The following is a 12,106-nucleotide window of genomic DNA, read 5'->3' as shown; positions in this document are numbered from 1 at the left end:
TGTGTGTCTGACTTTAGGGTGCTCTCACTAATCCTGGTGTGTGTATCTGACTTCAGGGTGCTCTCACTAATCCTGGTGTGTGTGTGTGTGTGTGTGTCTGACTTTAGGGTGCTCTCACTAATCCTATCTTTGACCCAACCATAGCTCTTCAGGTGGCACCTTCAGGGAAGCTACTGGTGAAACCCCAGGGAGCCCCAGAACAGGATTCTATCCTTTCAGGGCCAGGAACCCAACCAGCAGGTCAGAACAGTGGCCCTCAGGTCCAGGGTGCCCTGAAGCCGCTTCTCCCTGCACCTTCTCCAGGTACAGCACAGAGCAAGGACCCTGTTCCTAAAGCAGAAAGCCCCTTGGCGGATTCTTGTTCCAGCATGGTCCACCCCAGGGAAATGCCAGAGGCCAAGACCCTTCCAGTTCTTCCCGGAAGACAGGGCCTTCCTCACCAGTTGTGCGTGAAACCTCGCACTCCAAGACGTGGTTCAGCTTCCTGGGGTGAGGGCCTGGCCATTGCTCAGGGAGGGACCTTCCCTGGGGCAAAGATCGCTGTCAGAGAAGGTGGTCCCGGCAGCAGTCTGACGCTACCAAAGGTGCGGGCTCCTGGCACCCCGAGGGACAGCCTCCAGCTGCCCAAGAGGCACTACAGCCAGCCACAGGCCCGCCCTGGGCACTTCCACCATGTGGTGAGCATTGACATCGGGACCCTGTCAGCCCTCCACCCCTCCGGCCTTCCTGAGGTGCAGTCCCATGCTGAGCCTCTGGAAGAACCAGAGAAGATGGAGATGGAGGAACAACCAGGAGAAGGAGGGAAGGAGAAGGAAGGTGCAAGCTCAAAGGCCCCTGGAGCTGAGCTGGAGGAAGGGGACTCTGGGAACAAACCACCCACACCCCCCCTGCACCGGTTCCCATCTTGGGTAAGAGGCTGAGCAGCGGGGCAGAGCTGGGGTGTGAAACCTGCACTGGCTGGGCACAGGGCATCCTCAGAGCAGCTCTGGGTGCCGCCACCCTGCCCAGACCATCCAACCGCGAGGAGCACAGCCAGGGTTTAGTATGCTCACGGAGCGCTGCCATTTGCCAAGCACTGAGCTGGTAGACATTTTTACCTTCAATCTGATTAAACTCTGAGGTGGTGTGGTGTGTGGTTAAGAGCTCCGGTCCCAGAGCCAACCCCCAGGGTGGTAATGCTAACTGTGTGACTCAGGACCAGGTACTAACCCCCACACACATACCTTACCTCAACTTCGTATCTGTGAAAGGGGAATAATGATACTTCCTTTACAGGGTTTTGATGAGGACTCAATGTGTTAATGTGTAATAAGCACTTGCACTAAGGATTCACGTTAAAAGGTACTGAAGTACTGGCTATTTTTATTATTTCTGAGCCTTGGCGTGGTGACACTGGATGGCACAGTGTCTGTGGTCTGTCTCAGAACCGTGCCCTGGTGTGGGGGGTATTGATGCAAGACTGTCAGGCATTTATTTTGTGGAGGTGGGGCATGGGTACCTGAGGTGATTCTTTACATGGTTCTCTCAACTTCTGTGTCAGACATTTTCCATGATTAAAAAGTTAAAAATAAAAATGGAATGTGAGTGGTGACATGAGACGAGATGATGGGTGTCAGGTGCTAGCAGGTGGGCAGGACTCTACCTGTGCGGGTTAGGTGGTGGAACCCTCAGACCGGTGAGGAAACTGCTTAGTTACTTGCCTGAGGACTTGTAATGGCTACCCTACGTTGTACGTCGAGGCCTGACTACTTGCTGAGCCAGCTCTCACCTCTTAGGGACATGGCAGAGCAGATGTCAGCCTTGTTCCCATGGTCAGACCTCAGCTGCCATTGTGGTGTGAGGCAGGCCTGTGAGTGTCGACTGTCTGGCTCCTGGCAACAGAGGGGTTGGGGTACTCAGGAGGGGGTTCACATAAAGTAGCACCACCCACGGCACTGCCTTGAAGACCCTTCTTTTCAGCAACACCTTTGAAGGGTGTCCTCTGAAGTGCAAAGTAGTTGTAGAATCAGAAAATGCCAGGGTCAGGCCGCCTGTTGCTGTTGGCACACCGTCGAACAGATACAGGAATTGAATCTGTAACACCCACTTTATCGTCATCAGAAAGCCAGCTATCTGAGAGAACAGGCGTGTTTTCACCATGAAAGCCCCTTCTAACCTTTCATCTCAAGCTGGTCTGTTTTGCAGGGAACTAAACAAAGACAGGTAATCGCGAGCGAACCTCCCGCCTCTCAGACCACCACAGCCAGTTCCCTCAGCTCCTCACGTCCCAGTTGTTGTCACCTCCTTAGTCTTCCTGACACACGTACAGCCAGTTTTCCTTTAAAGGCCTGGGAAAACACCTTTGTTCTCCTAATGGCATCAGTGTCCAACACTTCTTCAGGCATCACTGGGCAGAACTCCCAGTTCAAAACAAGAGTTTCAGTTCAAAGAATCAATTTTTTTAAAAAGATTTATTTATACATGCATGCAAGAACTGGGGTGCAGGGAGGTGAGAGGGCTCACCAGAGACTGAGTGGGGAGCAGAACAGGCAGATTGACTGAAATACCCTGCGAGGGGAGCAGTGAGCAAGGCAAGAGAAGTCTGCTGTGCCATGTGGGTCAGCTCTCTGGCCCCAGTTGTAACTCATGCTGCAGTGGCTGCAGATAGCTTCACAATGCCAAGGCTTAACCCCTGCACCACTAGGAAGGCACCAAGATTAATCACATGGTGTTTGCATGTGGCCTATGCTATGTGTGTGTGCAGACTCCTAGAGTAGGTATGGTGTCCTTCTCTTCCTCCCTGTCCCCTACCAGTTGGAAAGCCCCATGGCCCTAGAGTTGGGCCACACCCTTAACACTGGTGGCTGAGCAGCTGCTGATTGCCAGAGGGGACAGGTGTGACACTGCCAAGTCTGGGGACTGGGGGTGGAGGGAGGGAAGGACTTGGCCAAGAAGTCTGCCAGGACCAGTCAGCCTGGCTGCTGGCTGGTGAGCTGCCTCCCTGAGCCAGGCTGACCTATACACAGTCCTAGAGACTAAGCTGGGGTGGGGTGGGGTGGGGTGGAAATCTTTGTTTTCCCTCTATCTTGAGTGCAAAAGAGAGATATGGAAATGCTAGGCCAGCCTCCTGGGTTGTTTGTGAGATCAAAACCTTTAGAAAAGGCTCCATGGTCAACCTGAGGGCTGGGGGAAGAATCTAGAAAAAGGAGTTCCCCTTTTTGGATCCTGGGGCCTGGTGAGCTAAACAGGCTTTGTAGCTTGACCCTGAAACCTAGCCAAGATGAAATCTTATTAGTGGAGGGAAAAATTGTGTCCCAGCTTCCAGAGAACTGGCACATGGCACACTCCACGTGGCTGACATCTTCGTTATGAGACCCCAGGACTCTGGAGTGGGCAAGAATCAGGGAAATCAGCTCATACATCCCTCTCCACCTGAACTTCCCATCCCAAAGGCTGGATGGCAGAGAGTTCTGATTATATTCCAGGCATTAGATTTTACATAAATGATTCCACTTTGAATCTCACAACAGCCTGAGAGCTAAGACTCTTACCCCCATTTTAGCGCCAAGGAAAATGAGGCCTAGAAATGGTATAACTCCACAGTCACTGCCAAACCTGGGTGTGGCCCCACGTCTGCCCATCTCCAAAGCTGAACTTTCTGCTCCGCACCTCAGAGGTTGTCAAGATGAGCCCAGTCCTGGGCCCTGACTCTTCTCGGAACTCTCATTCCAGGAAAGCCGGATCTACGCTGTGGCCACGTCAGGCATGCGGCTGTCAGACGTGTCTCCCAGAAGTCATGCCACGGGCTGTGGTGAGTCCTGGGCACACCCTCAGAGGACAGGATGGGCGAGCGGCGAGGCCTTGTCTGAGCAGCGCCCTCCGCCCCCTTCCTTCACCTGCAAGCTACAGGTGAAACCTCACAGCAAGGGAAAAGGAAGCAGTCCAGGTTCAGTGTCGCCTGCGGGGCGGGATGCAAGTGGACAGTGCTGTAGCAGGTGCAAAGCTGGAACTCGAGGTGGACTCTTCAGCCCGCCCCCCGCCTGCCCTGGTTTCACAGCAGGGCTGGGGTGGGAGGAGGAAGCCACCCAAGAAGTGCTTTCCCTGAAGTCACAGTCCAGCACAAGACCCCCACAGTGATGGGCTTGAAGGTGGCCGCCCCATCCTGAGATCTGCCACCTGTCTGTCTTCCAGGGGCCTTTGCCGGGAACTGTCTCTAGGGAGCTCCTCTCACTCTGCCCAGCTCTCTGCCTTCCCACTCCCTACACCCGGTTATGCCACCTGAGTTAGTCTCATTCTTTTTCTCTCCCCCCGCCCCTCGCAGCTTCAAGCCCTCCTGCCCTCGCATCCCCTGGGCCCTTCTCCAGCCTCATCTACAAGAATGTCACTGTGCCGGTCTACACAGCCCTGAAGGGGGTAAGAACCTGCTGCCTCCCCCATCCAGAGGCCCCTCAGCATGCAGTGGCTGGAGAGGGGTTTGGGGCAAGGCTTCTGGGACTTCAGCCCCCTCCTCCACATGCCATTCTACTGTTTATTAGATTTTTATTATAAAAATTCTACATTTCCAAAAGTTTTAATCAGTATGATTGTGGGCCAAGTAGGAAGTTAAAGATTAACCTGCTGAATCCACCTCCTGTCCCATCTTCCCACATGTCTGTCTCAGAGGGCAGTGAGGCTCCTTCTAGGATTTCTTACGTCTTCAGTATGTTCCCCTAAAGACTCAAAATATCTCTACATATTTTTTAACAGAAGTCAGATATAACTGCAACAAGATATTTTCATATACATTTTTACTGCTTTCTGAGATAATAGTAATACTGACCTAAGTATCTGTATTTGACCTAAGAGCTAAGTGATCAATCAATAGACAGGTTAGGTCAGTTATGGCACATCAGTACCAAGGGATATTGAATCTATAGAAGAATGCAAAGCCAAAGGTAAATTTTTTTTCTCATATTTCTCTCCCAGACTCCTAACCCTAGAGGTAAGTGTGCCCCTGAAGGAAAGGGACAGGTCTGTGAGAAGGAACACTGTATTGACACAGTTGGGCAGTCTTGCATCAGACGGGAGCTGCTGGCTCGGTGTTTATTATGTGAGACCCTATAAAGCACTTACAAATGTGTTTACAGAAATCCTCTGGGACCCTTACTTTCTCTCTGTCTCTGTCTCTTTCTCTCTCACACACACACAGGATCAGATTCTGCTGCTGGCTTATCAGTCATGTGTCCTATCTCCCTGCCACACCCATCAGCAGAGCTCATCAGCTCTGCCTCCCCTTGGGGCTCTGCCCCTTGGTATTGATGCCCCATAACTGACCTAACTTGTCTATTGATCAATCACTTAGGTCTTGGCTCTACTTTTCCCTTAAAGTAAGTGCTATGACAGACATCATTGTGCAGACATATCATAGTGTGCTTATTTGTACATGTTTTTGTGGGACAGTTCTAGAGGTGGATTTTATAGGCAACTGTATGCATGTTTTAAATTCTGACTAATATGAGATCCAAATTATCTTCTCAAAAGACTTTATCGTATCCCTTACCCCACACTTCCACCAGTACTGAGACAATTAGTGACTTCGATGCTTGCCAGTCATCTTTCCCTTCATGCTTCCCCACACAATTTTAGCAGTTTGAGGAACCTCCAAACAGTTTTCTATAGTGGTTGTACCAGTTTGCATACCCACCACTACACACATTTTTAAAGCTCTTTTCTCACCTTGTCCCCTGGTGTGGCATTCTGGCCCCCTAGTGGCCAGGAGTGAGGGCACAGAGGCCTGTTGTCTAGCCTGGATGGGCAGCTCCTTTGGGGGGTGCAGAGGATGGTGTGAGGGGGGAGGCCCAAGGAGAAGCAGGGAGGACACAGGAGTGAGGTCAGGAAGGAGCAGGTGTCTGTTGGTTGCCTGGTCAGGGGCCGGCCCCCATGTGCCCCAGATAGGCTGTGTAGGCCACACCTGAGCTGCCTGCAGCCACGCACAGTGGGAAGGGTCTTCCTTGCAGAGAGCCATGCAGATCAGCAGTGTGCCCTTTGTGGATGAGTCCTCCGGGTCTGACGACGACTGCAGCTCTCAGGCGAGTTTCCCCTGCTCTGAGTCTAGGAAGACCAGCGGCCTGAGCAGCCCGCGGGCCATTAAGAGAGGTAGGGAGCTGTGAGGGAGCAGGCCGGGAGGGAGGCCACACTAGACCCCCTCCTGCCATCCTCAACCCTGCTTCTGTCCCTGAGCCCTCAGCCCCTCACTCGGGTCCCTGGCCGTGAGCTGCTGGGCTGTGCAGGTGGCTGCAGGCCTTGGCTCCTCCTCCCTTGGCCAGGAGTCTCCATGTCCTCACTGAGTTCTGAAGGTGACTACGCCATCCCCCCGGATGCCTGCTCACTGGACAGCGACTACTCTGAGCCTGAACACAAACTACAGCGAACCTCCACCTACTCTACCGACGGTCTGGGCCTGAGCGGGGTGAGCTGGTCACATGGCCCCACACCCCAGAGGGACAGGGGGTGGGGGATAGTGGGCGGCGGCGGGGAGCAGACCCTTCACGCAAGACATAGGCAGCCACTGTGAGAGACGAGGGAGGCTGGCCTTGGTGAAGGGGCTGCCCCAGACAGGAGGCCCAGACACTGTCCTCACAGCAGTGAGGCTATGACTCTTCATCCTGTCGGGGGTAGCAGTTTGAGCCTGCCGAGGCCCACCTGGCCCCAGGAGGAGTGTTTCATGTGCTCACCTATTTAGCTCCTTGCTGGTGCTGGACTGCAAAGAGCTCACGTCTGAGGACAGCTAGAGTGCCAGCACTGTGCTGAGGAATTCGTGTGTACAGTCTCATTTGTCCTCATAGTCCTGTCAGGATTATGATCCCATTTTATGGATGACAAGAGTGAGACTCAGAGACACCTATCACACGCCACGGCCAGCATAAGTCCCAACCTCCGCATTCCCTAGCCGTTGCTCCACACCGCTAGGCTGCCGACTCCATCTCCCCACCTTATGAACCCTCCACTCCAGCCTGGCAGGTGTATCTGCTGTTCCCCAAACCTCTCTCTCCCCTCCCTGCTGCCTCCAGTAGCCTCCTCCTCATCTCAGCTTGTCTTTGAGGAAAGACTGCTCTTTTGTTCCAAGGTCCACCCTGGTCCAGCTCTCCCTGCGTCCCTCCACACTGCTCTCTCCTGTGTCCCCCCCATCAACTGTCTTCTCAGGCCAGGTGTTATACCCAACCAGCCTGTTCCTTCTACAGAGGGCCTCCACACTTTATCTAGCCCTCTCCAAACATGTAGCAGGGCCCAGTGTCCTGGAAGCATACATATTGGTGTTCGACTGTATTTTGTAATGGATGACAAAACAGCAGTGACCCAGGGGCCTATTTTGGCCTGTGACATCCAGGAACCCTGAGTGACTTTCCTGTTCTTTCCTGGTGCCCTTGCACCCCTGCAGGAGTTACTAGAGAAGTCTGGCTACCTGCTGAAAATGGGGAGCCGGGTGAAGACCTGGAAGAGGCGCTGGTTTGTCCTGAGGCAGGGGCAGATTATGTACTACAAGTCCCCGGTAAGGCCCCTAGCCCCTAATGGTAGTCAGGATGACCCTCCCCCAGGCCCAGAACTTCGTGAGAGGGATTCAAAAAGCAGTAGAGGCCAGAAGGCAAAGACCTGGCTGTGGGGAGGCAGCTGGCTGGGCACTCAAGGCTTTGAGCTGCACAGCACAGGGCCCATCAGCTGGCTAGCCACTGGTTCTCAAGCGACCAGGCCCTGAGGCGTCAGAGGCCATTCTAGACAATTGGCTTGGTGATTGAAGCCAATTTTTTCTTAAGCCTCTATGTCCCATAAAAGTAAAAGAATTGTCTCCAGGCTGCCCTCACACTGTCTGGATTGTTCTGACAGGCAAGCCCATTACCTTCTCCACCTCCTTCCTGCTTTATTTGGAATTAGTGAGCCCTGAGGGTGGACCTATTTGACATGATCCCAGGACATGACTGGAGAACCATGTTAATATTTTAGAGAGGACAAGAAGGCCTTGTCTCTTGTGCAGTCCAGCTGGCCCGCAGCAGCTGTCTCCAGCTTCATGATAAGGACTCTGACCCACGTTCCTCAAGAGCAGGCTGCTCTGGTTGATCAGTGAGGTCTGCGCTGTGCTGGGCCCTGGCGCTGGAAAGGGCCACAGTGGCATAGATGCCACTTACTTGCCACACTTGGGATAAAGGATGTAGTAGAAAGAATTGACAGGTTTCTAACCTAATTTCAGAGATTCAAAACATGTTTTGTAGAGGCCTAGGGAGCAGGACCCAGGTCTCATCTTTGCCCTGTTTAGCCAGGACTGGGATTCAGAGCAAGTTGCCCAGCTGCTGGGCCCAGGAAAGCTTAGGACTTGCTTCCCCTCCGGCTGTGGGCTGGAGTGAGACATGAGCATAAATGATGTGTCCTGCCCCACTGACCTCCCCATGCCTTTCTGTCCAGAGTGATGTCATCCGGAAACCTCAAGGTCAAGTAGAATTAAACTCCCGGTGCCACATTGTTCGAGCGGAGGGCGCCCAGACATTCCAGGTGAGCAGGTGCTCCTCGCAGCTGTTTTTTAGACAGAAGGGGTGGCCGGGTTTGGACCAGACTAGGACAGAAACAAAGGTAGGGCAACATGAGCATGCAGGGAAACATCACATGGCCGTTGGGTGTGACCCTAATTTGTGAGTACAAGATAGGAACAGGAGCTAGACTGTGACAGAGGGAATAAAGGGACACAGGGAGCAAAGCACCAGAGATGGGAGGGAGGGAGCCCAGGGTGGGGGGAGTAAGGTTCAGGGGCTGGGGTTCCTTACAGCCTCGCAGCCAGGTCCCTGCGTCTTCATCTTCCTCCCGGCTCCCTCACTCCTCTCCACAGCTCATCTCTGAGAAGAAAACCTACTACCTGACCGCGGACTCACCCAGCCTGCTGGAGGAGTGGATCCGAGTGCTACAGAGCCTGCTGAAGGTCCAGGCCATTGGGCCTCCGGCCCTGCCTCAGCGGGGCACCAAGCCCACTGTGAAGGGCTGGCTCACCAAGGTGCGGTTGGGGAGAGTGAGAGAGGAGTGAGGTCCCCCAAGGGACAGGGTGCCAGCGTGCCAGGAGCCAGGGCCCACGGCCCCTCTTGATCCGATCCGCAGTGCCTTTCTCGGGGATTTCCTGGGTGAATGGCTGGTGAGCTCACAGTCTGGCTGCTCCAGTGATATGAGTCTCCGGAAACGGGTCAGGGTTGTTAGAACAACTGTCCTCAAGACAGGAGGGAAAGGAATGTCTTGTGCCCACTTTGTGGTCATCTGGAGATGCTCCCCATCCCTTCCTGTATCCACCACCCCGCGTATGAATGGTGACCTAGGCAAGGACCATTTGAACACTAACCACGCCCCAGGTTTGCCCTACAGACATTTTAGTTAGGGCTCTTCTGGGAGCAAGAAGCACTTGTCGAGCCCCGGAAAAGGACATTAGCAAGGAGATCCGAACACCACCAGCAAAGCTCGAGGAAGCTCCATGCTCTCGACTCCGCCTCCATGTGTTCCTCTGGCTCTCCTCTCCTGAGCAGCAGCTGTTCCCTCAGGCTTCCCGCCTGCCCAGGGCCTGGTCACCATGGCTGTACCCCCACTCGGCCTCCTTACACTCTAGCCTCTGCCAGCCAGCAGGCTGCCGTGTTGATATTCCTGGGTGAGATGTTTGTCCGAGGACCTGTGGAGCGTCACGTGGCATACGTGGCCTGTGACGTGGAAGGGCAGGCCTCGTGAGTTGGGTGTCCGGGTGGTGGTCTCCACTCAGACCTGCTTTGGTCGGGGTTGACAGAGAATGCTGTCTCTCTGTGGTTTCTCTTGGCCAGTCCTGGATTCGCTTACGGGGTCACCTCGTTCTGATAATGCTGGTTCGTTTCTTACAGGTAAAGCATGGCCACTCCAAGCTGGTCTGGTGTGCTCTCATTGGGAGAACCTTCTACTACTATCGGAGCCATGAGGACAAGGTGCTTCCTGATCCCCACGCTCTGCTTTTCCCAAACCACATTCCCGTGGCTCGGCATTCTGATAGAAGGTTCCCGTTTTACCTACTACCCCACCTTACCCCACAGCTTCAAAACCAGTGGGCGGGAGCCAGTCTGCGTGGCCAGTGTGCATGGCCCACAGATTCTGCCTGTGAGATGGATCTGTGCTTCTCCAGGCAAGGCTCTGCTGGGAGCCAGACTCTCTCCCTCCCTGTCCTGCCATCTGACAACATCCATCCAACATCCAGTTCCCAGCCTCCAGGGCCTGAGGGCTCAGATAGTGGGGGCTCCCCCTCCCCCATCCCCTTCATGGAAGTCTCACGTCCACAGCGACCCCTAGGCCGCCTGCCTGTGCGGGACGCTCGTGTAGAGGAAGTAGATCGATCCTGTGACTCGGACGAGGACTATGAGGCGGCAGGGCCGGGGCGGTTGCTGTCTTCACACTGCACCCTGGTGATCCACCCCCCGGAGCATAGCCCCACCTACCTCCTCATCGGCACCAAGCATGAAAAGGTAAAGAACCATTCCCCTTCCTAAATTCAGGTTTGTTCCCTCCTGGACATTATAGCAACTAGTCTTCCCTGCATGGCAGTATTCCTTGTCAGTCTGTGTCCAGCCACCAATCTCCTCATGGGCGTCATGAGATAGAACTGCAGGCTTAGAAACCTGGATTCATGCTCACCTGCTCCTGAGCCTTCCTGCTTAAAGGCCAGTGGCCTTAACTTGTGCCAGCCAACAGCTGCGTCCCACACCAGGTGTGGCCCTTTAAGGAGGCCCCCTTGGGCTCCTCTTGCCTCCACGCTTCCCCGCGCAGCCCAGGCTCCATCTGGTGGCATTCCATCCTCTTCCAGGATACGTGGCTTTACCACCTCACAGTGGCTGCAGGTGACAGCAGCGCCCAGGTGGGCACTGCCTATGAGCAGCTCATTGGAAAACTGATGGATGGTGAAGGAGACCCAGGTACGGCCGGGTGGCATCGCTGCTTGGGTTGGAGGGTTTTGACCATAATTGTTGGTCAGTAGCCCAGAGAAAGCACAGTATACCGTGAAGCTGCCTTGTGGCTGCGTAAGTCACAGACTCCCTCGCCCTGGCTCTGGTGAAGATAGAGGTGAACACCCTGTGTCTGGGGGAGTTTACCTGGGCAGCGGTTTCCAGTGACCTGGCTCAGCATTTTACTTTGCCCGACCCGCAGCTTTGCTAGCTGGGCAGAGCGCTGAGGAAAGAAGGTGGCCGGTCACTCTGTAGTCAGAGTCCATCAGTAAGAATCCTAAATTGAGCTCAGACTACACGGAGCCCGGGTAGATATCTGGGGAGGTCTTTATTTTGCAACCGATTGCAGGATCCAGACGAACTAATGGCACACACCACATACACCTCTTTATGCCTGAGGCTTATTAATTTCAGGCCAATGTATGCGCCCCCCTGCCAGACCTCCCCCACACATGCACATGCTCTCAGGTGCCCAGCACCTGCACGCTCACTGCTGTCACCACCCACGAGCCCAGGCGTAACCTGTCAGCCTCGCCTGTGATGTGAGCGGGCCGCGGGCTGCCTGCGCGCACAGCCACATTCCCTGCACTCTGGGAAAGGAAACCCAGCATGACCCCTCTGTCCATCTAGGGCACAGCCACGTACCCCACACTCCACAAGGGCACCCCACTGTGAAATGCTCCTAGGAATAGGATTGTGGTTAGAACATTTATTATGATAATGTTTGCGTATCACAAGCACAATCCAAGCCTTCCCCTCAAAACAGGACGGGGTGAGGGTGGGAGGGGACGTCAGGGGTGACTGCTGGCGCTGTGCTTTGGGCAGATTCCCCGCTCTGGAGGCACCCCATGCTGTGCTACAGCAAAGACGGGCTGTGCGCCTCCCTCACCACCCTGCCCTCCGAGGCCCTGCAGACTGAGGCGCTCAAGCTCTTCAAGGTAAAGTGGAGCAGAGCCCAGGCCCACCTCTGGTGTCTCACCCGCTGAGCCCCGGCTCTGCCCCCCCCCCCACCCCCGGGGTGGCAGTACTTGGGTGCAGGATCCAGCCAGTTAGGAGGCCACTTGCAGAGGGTCAAAACAGGACGGGGTGAGGGTGGGAGGGGACGTCAGGGGTGACTGCTGGCGCTGTGCTTTGGGCAGATTCCCCGCTCTGGAGGCACCCCATGC

General features: G+C 54.7%; 1 protein-coding gene across 1 annotated transcript in view; it reads left to right on the top strand.

The window, feature by feature from the left end:
- The window catches only part of PLEKHH1 (pleckstrin homology domain containing, family H (with MyTH4 domain) member 1), a 38,883-nt gene that overhangs the window by 17,634 nt on the left and 9,143 nt on the right, over positions 1 to 12,106 (top strand). The window contains exons 6-17 of the mRNA XM_012724564.1: positions 304 to 908; positions 3,712 to 3,790; positions 4,301 to 4,392; positions 5,976 to 6,114; positions 6,285 to 6,427; positions 7,397 to 7,507; positions 8,413 to 8,499; positions 8,831 to 8,992; positions 9,852 to 9,932; positions 10,281 to 10,463; positions 10,802 to 10,910; positions 11,766 to 11,878. Of these exons, the coding sequence (XP_012580018.1) occupies positions 304 to 908; positions 3,712 to 3,790; positions 4,301 to 4,392; positions 5,976 to 6,114; positions 6,285 to 6,427; positions 7,397 to 7,507; positions 8,413 to 8,499; positions 8,831 to 8,992; positions 9,852 to 9,932; positions 10,281 to 10,463; positions 10,802 to 10,910; positions 11,766 to 11,878 (1,904 nt within the window). The remainder of the gene's footprint in view (positions 1 to 303; positions 909 to 3,711; positions 3,791 to 4,300; positions 4,393 to 5,975; positions 6,115 to 6,284; positions 6,428 to 7,396; positions 7,508 to 8,412; positions 8,500 to 8,830; positions 8,993 to 9,851; positions 9,933 to 10,280; positions 10,464 to 10,801; positions 10,911 to 11,765; positions 11,879 to 12,106) is intronic.

The sequence above is a fragment of the Condylura cristata genome, unplaced genomic scaffold, assembly GCF_000260355.1.
Source record: "Condylura cristata isolate star-nosed mole 26May11 unplaced genomic scaffold, ConCri1.0 scaffold00013, whole genome shotgun sequence".
In the NCBI taxonomy this organism is placed as follows: Eukaryota; Metazoa; Chordata; class Mammalia; order Eulipotyphla; family Talpidae; genus Condylura; species Condylura cristata.
Note: the sequence above shows the minus strand (reverse complement) of the source record. Positions and strands in the feature narration are given on the sequence as shown.